The sequence below is a fragment of the Theobroma umbraticum genome, unplaced genomic scaffold (assembly GCF_002168275.2).
Source record: "Theobroma umbraticum cultivar Fairchild unplaced genomic scaffold, ASM216827v3 scaffold_81.0, whole genome shotgun sequence".
Taxonomy (NCBI): Eukaryota; Viridiplantae; Streptophyta; class Magnoliopsida; order Malvales; family Malvaceae; genus Theobroma; species Theobroma umbraticum.
Genome location: NW_018397268.1, coordinates 526,819 through 535,935, shown reverse-complemented (window position 1 = coordinate 535,935; position 9,117 = coordinate 526,819). Strand labels below are relative to the sequence as shown.

The window sequence follows — 9,117 nt, the reverse complement described above, 5'->3', positions numbered from 1 at the left end:
ACCCGCTGTCTAAGGCCTGGGCCTTAGACTTTTAGATTAAACATTGGGTCCAGGTTAGCCTAAAACAAGTTTTCTTTATCTCAAGTCCAATCTTGGCCCGGGTCGCCCATTTTATTTATTTATTAAAAAAATTCTCAGGTACCTTCTCCGTCTTATTTTCTTTGTTATTTTTTAATGTCGCAAAATAATTTTTTTTTCAATTTTAAATACCCAATATTCTCATTTTTTATTTTATTTATAATTTTTTAAAATTTTGTCATATATATTATATTATCAAATTTCAAATTTAATATAAAATATATCAAAATTAAAAAGAAAAATTGATCTTTGTAAAAGTTAGAAGAGAAATAAATATTTAAAAACGATGAGTAATTTATTATTTTCTTTTTCATATTTTGCCCAAGTGCTTCTATTTTTGATGTGATAGTCACTCATACACTTTCTTTAATTACACTATATCCATTCAGCAACACAAAGTTTTTAATAGATCTTCACATGCAAATAATGGGCGACATCAATCATTATTGTGTGATTAAAGGCACATAAGATTGAAAACAACTTCATAACCACTAAAGCTAGTTAAGGGGAAAAAGCTAAAACCTTAGAAGGTGTCAAACTAAATCTCCACCAAGCATCCTAATTAAAGTAGAGTTCTTTATTTGCTGCTTACTTTCACAAATTATAAGCTTTTTATATGAGCATGTCATTCTATTTTATAGCCAGATGAGGAAAAAAACAAGAGCAGTTTTGATGAAGAAATACATGACTACTGCCATGCCCCATTTCCATATTCATGCTTTGACAGCCCTCAATGGGCTTTGCATATAATGGGAAAAATCTTACATCAAATGCCTCAATGGAGTTGCCTGCTCACCTACCACTTGTCCCCACAAACTAGAAACATCCATCACTCTCTGGAGACATGAGAGTACAGACAGCAGCCAGCAGCCAGTTTCATTGACACCCAAACCATCCAAGCTAGCAATTCTGATGGGGGGGCTTTGCTCATGTTAAGGCAAAAAGAAAAAGAATCTTATGGTCTGCAGGGGTTCAAATACATCATGTGGTTGAAAGTGGAAACGAAACACAAACTTATAAAAAAACCCAACATCACAATCCTAGCTAGTTTCGGCCAGATGTTTGAACTACCCGACAGTGATAATATTGGTTTAATGTCCAATGTAACAACAATGGCACAATGTGTCTACTTCCTGACGTTTGTTTTCCTTGATGGAAAGTTTGGATCTGATGGGAAACATTTCTGGACAGTTGGTAATTACTCTGCCCCTTTGCAACTGATCTGTCAGCTTCATATCGTAGTTCATGCCCAAGTTTAGATACCCCTTTTTAAATGCAGTCCATCAGAAGCATTTCTCTTAAAATTAGCATTTGACAGAGAAATGTCATAGCCTCCATCTTGTTCACAAAATTTTTTTCAATTAAGGGGATTTCATTTCATAAATCATACTAAATTATTCGTTTTATAAATAAATATGACGTCCGGAGTTCTTAACAAATGTCTATAAACACGGATTAATATATTTTCAATACTAAAATAATAATAATAAGTATACGTAGACACACGGACTAATGTTCTTAACGAACGTCCATAAACACCGATTAACGATCTTAAATTAAAAAAATAAGTGTATGTAAACATGGATTAATGTTCTTGTTAACAAGTGTCTATAAACACGGATTAATATTTTCGATATTATTATTAACAATATCATAGATTATTTAACTCAAATTAATTACCTAAATTGTTTGATGATGGTATTGAATTAATGTGAGAGAAGGGAAGAGCACACATATTTCTCCACTCACAACAACAACCTGAAAAGGCCAAAAAAGCAACAAGTGAACAAACTTATTCATTGAGCAAATTCATCAAGCACATGGAATTTTCCATTCAAAGAAAAAAAATAGAACAGAAAATAAAATTAAAAGGAAAAAAAAAAGGAAAAACTTTGCCAAAATTAGTGGAAACTGATTATATAAAACAAATATAATTTACAGAGAAAAAAATCTTTTTTTCTTTTATTGTTGTTGCCGTTGTTGATGTTATTGAGTTACAATGACAGGAATCTGATGAAGCTCTGATTCAGCTCGGAGAGAAGCTCTACAAAGTGGGCAACTCGACTCAGCACTGAGCCACCTATCAACGCAGTCGGAGTGATAGGAATGCTGACAAGCAGGCAAAACCTTAACTTTCTCGCCATCTTCAAACACTCCGAGGCAGATGCAGCACTCACTCTCAAGCGCCGCCACCACAGCCGCCGACTTCCTCCCTCCCGTGACCATGGTTATCGGCAAGGCATTGATGGTGGCAGGGTCGAGACCTCGAGGCTGCGGGGGAGGCGGTGGAGGCGCGTGGGAGGTCGGGGACCGGGTACTACTGTTGTCTCGATGGAAACTGCAAATCCATCGGGCGTAAACGAAGATGAGGGTGAAGACGAGGACGAAAGAGAAGAGGACGATGATGAAGAAGAGGGTTCGGCCTCGGATTTGGAAGTCGCGGTCTTCGAGCTCGGCGTAGTGCCAGTGGAAAGGCTGAGAGTCTTGGGATGAAGCCATTTAGGAAGAAGAAAGAGGAAGGTTTCACGACAGTGGAAGTCAAGGCATGTTTGGCAGTTAATATGGACAGTTGTGGAAGTGGGGAGATAAGGATTTTGTCCCAATAAGCTGTTTTTATACTGCTATTTAGTTGGTAGTTTTTACTTTTACAGTTGATGTACCGTTGATAGTTACATTTCACTAAAAGTAAAATAATTACATAATTCAATTTTTTTTGAATTTATATTTGATGTATAATCAGTACAATTGGTATATAATATTTATATATTATCACTTAATTATAAAATATCATATTATAAATAAATAATAGTAAAAATTAAAAAAATTCAAATTAAATAGTTTTAAAATTATATTTATTTATTTTTTAGTGTTTTCCATTTTAAGTTCATTTATTAATTAATAAGGTATAAATACTATACTTTGATAGTATATCAAATACATTTTTTTATCATGAATTTGTTTGTTTTCATTTGAAAGGAAAATTAAAAATAGTACAAACTTCAAAAGGCATGATAATAATTAATTTAGTAATAATGTAGTTATTTTAATAATAAAATAATACTCTATCAAAATTAATTTGCCACATTTTGATTTTTGTTCATAAAAATTTATTAAAATAAAATGTTATTCCAAAATTTTTATTTAATAAAAATGTTTAAAATAATAATGATCAAAGATAAAAAGAAATGTTTTGATAAAAACTATAAGGTAGTCATATTAAAATGTAAAGCAAAAGTAAACTTGTCTTTGTTGATAAACCCTAAACCCAATCAATTAAAAGAAAAGTTGGGAGTATCTAAATTGAATCCAAACTGTACTAAATTATGATAAAAAAAAAATGTTATCTTTTTGGGAAACCTTGGGGTCCAAATCTTTCAGCAAATTTGACTTTCTTCCTCAAGGAAAGGGGAAAAATGGCAAATCCAAAGAAGGGATTGGGAAGATTTTCCTTTACAAGTGAAGTTCATCTTGGTGGCCATAAAGTTAGTGGGGGGGAAACAAGAAAATAGTAAAAGTAGTAAGTGTATATGGGCTTGCATGAGTTTATCCATGGATGCATTCAATCCTTATAAAGAACCATCCAGGATATGAAGGGCCAACCTTTTGCTTTCAAGGTTGCTTTACAGTGGGAAAAGTCGGATTGTTCTTCAAGGGACAGAAATTGGGTCAGCACAACATATTCTAATATTAATTGTATAAAAGATTCATTAATTAATACATAATCTCTTATTTAAAAAAATAAAAATCGAATCCCATATACGAGCCATTCATAGGATATAAGATAAACTCCACCTAAACGTCTTAATTTTTTCCTGTATTTTCCTTTTTCTCATGAATAATAAAATATAAAATTTAACGGTTTAATCTTTTTCTAAAAAAAATCTTATGAAAATACACAATATTATATGAAAAAGTTAAAATTACAAAAAGTATAGACAAAGCTTACCTTTTGAAATATAACACAAAATTTTGCTCAAAGTATTCCATATAGCAATTGATCAAGTGATTTTACAAACACAAATCACAATGACATTGCATTATATATATATATATATATATATGTTTTCTTGAATGTGAAAAATACTAAAAGAAGAAAGGTAAAGTTAAGTGGAACATCTTATTTACATAAATAATGTAAATTCCAATTTCACTTGCATTAAATCCAAGACATTCACAACCATGACTTGCATTTGGATATTTCAGCTCCTTCCCCACCTCACATCTTTGGGCTTTAACTGGTAAAATACTTAAATAGCAATCCTTTGGGCTTTCTACATATTACTAAACAGTAGGCCATGTTCTTGTCTATTATTTAAAAACTACTACTACTACTATACTAATATTCAACAAAACTAAAATGGTTATAATTTATTTAAATTTTCAATATATATCTCAACATTATTTAACATATTATTGGAATCAAATAATTGAACAATAATTTATAAGCATAGGAAAGGAAAAACATGCACTTCAAAAATTGGTAAGAACTTGAGTGCAAAGAGAAACAGCTACTACAATTTTATCCCCTGCAAGCATTTATGCAAAGCATAAATGTTTAGCAAGAAAGCATAAATGCTGGAAATGAATGTTTTTTCAGAGTGCAGCCATGGCTTCAAGGCAGCAAAACTTTTAGCTTACATATATAGCTTTATACAAGACAATGTAACATGCAATTTCTCACTAACAATTAATTCACCAACACAAAGAACACTACATGAATTCATGAAGATAAATTGCTCTTCTGCTATAAAACAAGGTTTCTGAGGTAAAAAGAATTAAAAGGGTGGTCGATTTTACCTTCAGATCAGCTCAACCAAATTAATGAAGTTCACTAAAAATTGGCATTAAAAGAAATTTACTGCATATACTTATAGTTAACCAAGAAAGGTAACAAAGTCTTCTCCTTAACTCTTAGCATTAGAAGGCCTAAAGATATGTACCTTCAAAGCAATCATGCTGACACCTTAATTTCATCCAATAAAATTAAAAATCTAAACAGTGAAGCAATGTCAAAGACAAAATGAGTGATGATGAGGAAAAAAACATTTTATCTCAGATATTATGTCTTAATTAGGTTTAATTAATACAATATTTCAAAGAAAAAGGGGAAAATGATAAGAATTGTTCCAAGACCTACAAGCAGTGTGTTTATAAATTGTATCTTTTTATGATATTACAACTAATTAATGATAGTAACTGAGGAGAATTAAGAGATCAACACAAACTATATGAAGTGAAAATCATAAAATTTCTTTCATTGAATTGATGAGAACAAGTTATAATTCTCACTCAAATTTAATTTGTTTTTGTTCATCCTTACAACACAAGCCAAGTAGCCTAAAACCCTAAAATGGAATTGGAAACCCTTCAAACTTCCTTTCAGCAATCTTCACAAAGGAAAAAAAAAAATAATTATAAAAACTGGCCTTGCCTTAGATCAAGGAGCCATACCTTGAAATATCTCAAAGTTTTCATCTGATCTTATCGAGGAAGTGCAGAGACAAGACATGCAACTATTTATAGAAAACCATCTCTCTCTTTTGCTCTTTGATGGCTGTAGATATATAGCTAGGAGCCCTAGGAATCACAGCTAAAAAACACTTCAATTCTCCTGTCTGTTCTTCATCTTTCAAGGGTCTCTCAAATCTATATCTATAAATGGTATTTCCAGATTCAAGCTTAATATTGATTTCTTGAAGATCCCATAAAAATTCTCCACTGAAACTATGGAAAATCAAATCTTGAAGCTCAGCAGCCAAGAGTCTCCAGGAAGAAAACCCTTGAAAAACTTGCATGCAAAAGCTACAGGACAGTTTAAGGGAAACCCAAAGAAACTTTGAATATGAGCCTCAGAAATCAAAAAGGAAATTAGGATCCCCATAATCCCAAATACAAGCTGGGGGGTATTCATCATCGTTTGTGAAAGGCCAAACGGATGGAGAACCAGGGCCAACTGTTAAACCCGGATCCGGAACCGCTGGTGCAACAGAAGTCTGAGCTGACAAAGACAAGCTCGAACCCACTGAGCCCACCAGGGAATTGATATCCTCGTGCAAAGAACTTGATGATGCTGCTGTGTTTGTTGAGGGTTAGGATTTGCATACGAGGTTAATGTTCCAGTGGGGTCACCATGGTTAACAACAAGGCTAGGTTCGGTTTGTTGCACTATGTGCAAGGCTTGCTGGGATTTTGTACCATGCTTGGGTAAAGTGCGGCGGGGCTTAAAAGGTTTGGATAAAGCCCATATGGGTAAACCTTGATGAAGAACCCCCGATCAAAGAAGCTGGATGAGTAACCGGATTTGAAGAAGAAACAAAACTAAAAGCAAAGCCTGAAGGGCGAGGAAGCAAGGGCCTTAAAGTTTGAGTAGAGGAGGAAGAAGATGAACCGCCACGAGAGGATGAGGAAAAGAAGAAGACGATGAAGAGACCGAGGTTGAGATTGAGCTGAGCCTTGGAACCATAAAGAATAATAGCCGCTCGATCATAGGCCCGAGCTGCATCCTCTGCTGTGGCGAAGTTCCAAGCCACTTCCTCGTACGTTTTCGAGTTCCCGGATCTCAGCACCCATTTACCCCAGCTCCTTTGCCTCACGCCTCTATATCTAAACTTGTTGTTATCAGGGCCACCTTTGCCTTTACATTCCTGCTTGCTGTTGTGGTGCAGCTGCTGCCTGGAGGGTTAGTATTGGCGCTAATAATTATGCTTTCAGATTCAGAGCTTTTGGTGTCCTGATCAGGAGTGGTGGTGGTGGTGGTTTTTGCGGTGGTTTCTTGGGGAGGGTGAGAGAGAGGAGACTGGTCCTGCTCCTGGTCCATAGAAAAAGCGATACAGTGCTGCTTTAAAAGGGGGTTCGTTCAAAGAGAAGGCAAAAAAAAACCCCACCTCGTTCTTTGTTCTAGATTCGTCCGAAAGCTGGAAAGAGGACTCGCTGTTTTGATTTGAATGTCGTCCCTGTTAATGGTGGATGAGGGCGGTGGCTCTTTATATACTACTTAATTCCAAGAGAGAGAGAGAGAGAGAGAAAGCTTGCTGAACAGTGAAGGAAGCAGGCAGAACTTTGGTTTGGGAAATCGGAATCATTCAATATTTTATTTGATTTTCTTTCCTTCCCCTTTTTTTTCCTTTCCTTGTTGTGTTTGTTTTAATGTGAACATTTTGTAGGTTCCGTTTTAGGGAAATTCCTAGGAAAATTATTGCGCAAACTTTTTGTCTAGGCCACGAAAGTGTTCTTCATATAACTTCCCTTCTATTAAATTTTTAGGTTTTAGATTAATGATCCTATCTTGTCACATCGGTTGTCAACCTAGGTTTAAATGTAAAGACTATTTCATACATTAAAAGTTTTATATTTTAATATAAACTAAATATTTATTGAGCAAAATTATATGCACATTATACTAGTTCTGATTGACTAAGATAAGAATCCAAAAGAAGTAAACTAGCTAGGAGCGGCCTGGTAGAGAGAGGGTGCTATGGCACTTCATCAAATGGAGGAATCCCTGCCACATCCAAAACTTCAATACCATGCTTTTAAGTTTATGGATTTTGCCAGGGTTTGGTCAAGTTTGTGCCTCTCTCCACGCTGAGCAATTGAGCATCTAGCTACAAACCAATTAAGTTGTCTCTCTGAGGGGCTCAGATTCTTTGGTTTCTTGTCCCCCCTTCTTCTTTCTCTTTTAATACTTCTAACTTGGTCAAGAAGCAGGTTTGATCCCGGAGAGTCCTTCCGAAGATCAAAGGATTATGGTTTTGCTTCTATAAAAACCAATGCTTGATCAGCTGATTCCATATAGAAGAGAAGATATCCAACAAATTATTCATCAATTGGTTCATCATCATCTGCATGCAAATATTTATAACCAGCTGAATCTTAATTTATACAAATCTACTTAACTGCTACATGTGATACTGTGATATATAGCAGATTGAGTCTTAGTTCTTAAAGGATCAAAGATCTGACTTCCAAGAAGGGAGGAAAAGGGCTTGCAGATTAACTTGCAAAGGACACATATATAAGAGTGCCGTTAGTCGGGACACTTCTCCTCTGAAAATTTTTGGAAATAAGCGACTATCCCCACTGATATCTGCCTGGTTTTTGACATCTTGGTCCAGCTGCCTGTTTTCTTATTCATAGCATAAACTAAATATACCATGATCAATGTCTTAATTTATTATCTTCGCTGTATGCTACTATATATCATCCATGCCAGAAGAAACAGAAATCACAGGAAAAAGGACATTTCATGATGATCAGGCTCTGCAATTCTTTCCTTTTTGGACATTGTTGGGTATACTTTCAAAGGGTTAAAGGGTGAAAAATTACTAGTAAATAGCTGTGGTTAAGTTAATGAGTTCATAATTAACATTGCTCAACCACCCAAAGTAATAAAACTGTTGGACATAATATATTTTTGCATGCAGAAGGATGAGGTGTCTTCACGTAAGAGGAGTGACTCGAAGCCAACAAGAAAATGTTTGTATGAAAAAAGGTTTTGAAGAGAAAAGGAGAAAAAGCATGTGGTTGGCAGGGCCAGTGGGCTGTGCATCGTAACTCACAAAGCCCCGTAATCCCATCAATTCAAAGCAAAGGGAAAGTGAGAAGAGAGACAGAGAGAGAGAGAGAGTGGTCTGAGATATGTATCAGACGTCTCTATCAGAGGCTGGAATATCTGAAATGGGGAGGCCTTTCTGCCTCTGTTCCTTGTCGTCCATTTGGGAATGAGAATCGTGTGGGGTTGAGAAGGCCGCTGTTCCACTCACAGCCCCAACAAGCCTCTGAAATCTTTAATCAGAGTAAACACAATCTTATTTGTTTCATATAGCAGAGGGAATATATATACATTATTTATTAACTTAAATAATACAAAATATTATTAAATTATATCCATTTACATAATTGATTTCATGTTCTTTTATTATAATTAAACAAGTTTGTCTCCATACAAATATTTGTTATCAATGTGATCAATTTCACGTCAATTGCTATATGATTATGTACGTTATCACGTAACATATTATGTGAATGAAAAATATTAAT

The 9,117-nt window shown here is 34.8% G+C and overlaps 2 protein-coding genes across 2 annotated transcripts; both read right to left on the bottom strand.

Moving 5' to 3' along the window:
• Positions 1-1,886: 1,886 nt before the first annotated feature.
• LOC110425380 (RING/U-box superfamily protein) lies at positions 1,887-2,644 on the bottom strand. The gene has a single exon (XM_021440282.2). The coding sequence runs from the start codon at positions 2,575-2,577 to the stop codon at positions 2,065-2,067; it is 513 nt and encodes a 170-aa protein (XP_021295957.2). The 5' UTR covers positions 2,578-2,644; the 3' UTR covers positions 1,887-2,064.
• Positions 2,645-5,927: 3,283 nt separating this feature from the next.
• ABI4 (Integrase-type DNA-binding superfamily protein) lies at positions 5,928-6,895 on the bottom strand. The gene is given in 5 exon segments (XM_089785119.1): positions 5,928-6,142; positions 6,145-6,261; positions 6,264-6,329; positions 6,332-6,746; positions 6,749-6,895. Coding segments are annotated over 5 exon segments (960 nt in total).
• Between the last annotated feature and the right edge of the window lie 2,222 nt (positions 6,896-9,117).

Excerpts from the sequence above, each read along its gene's own strand:
- LOC110425380 (XM_021440282.2), bottom strand. The coding sequence starts at position 2,577 with ATGGCTTCATCCCAAGACTCTCAGCCTTTCCACTGGCACTACGCCGAG.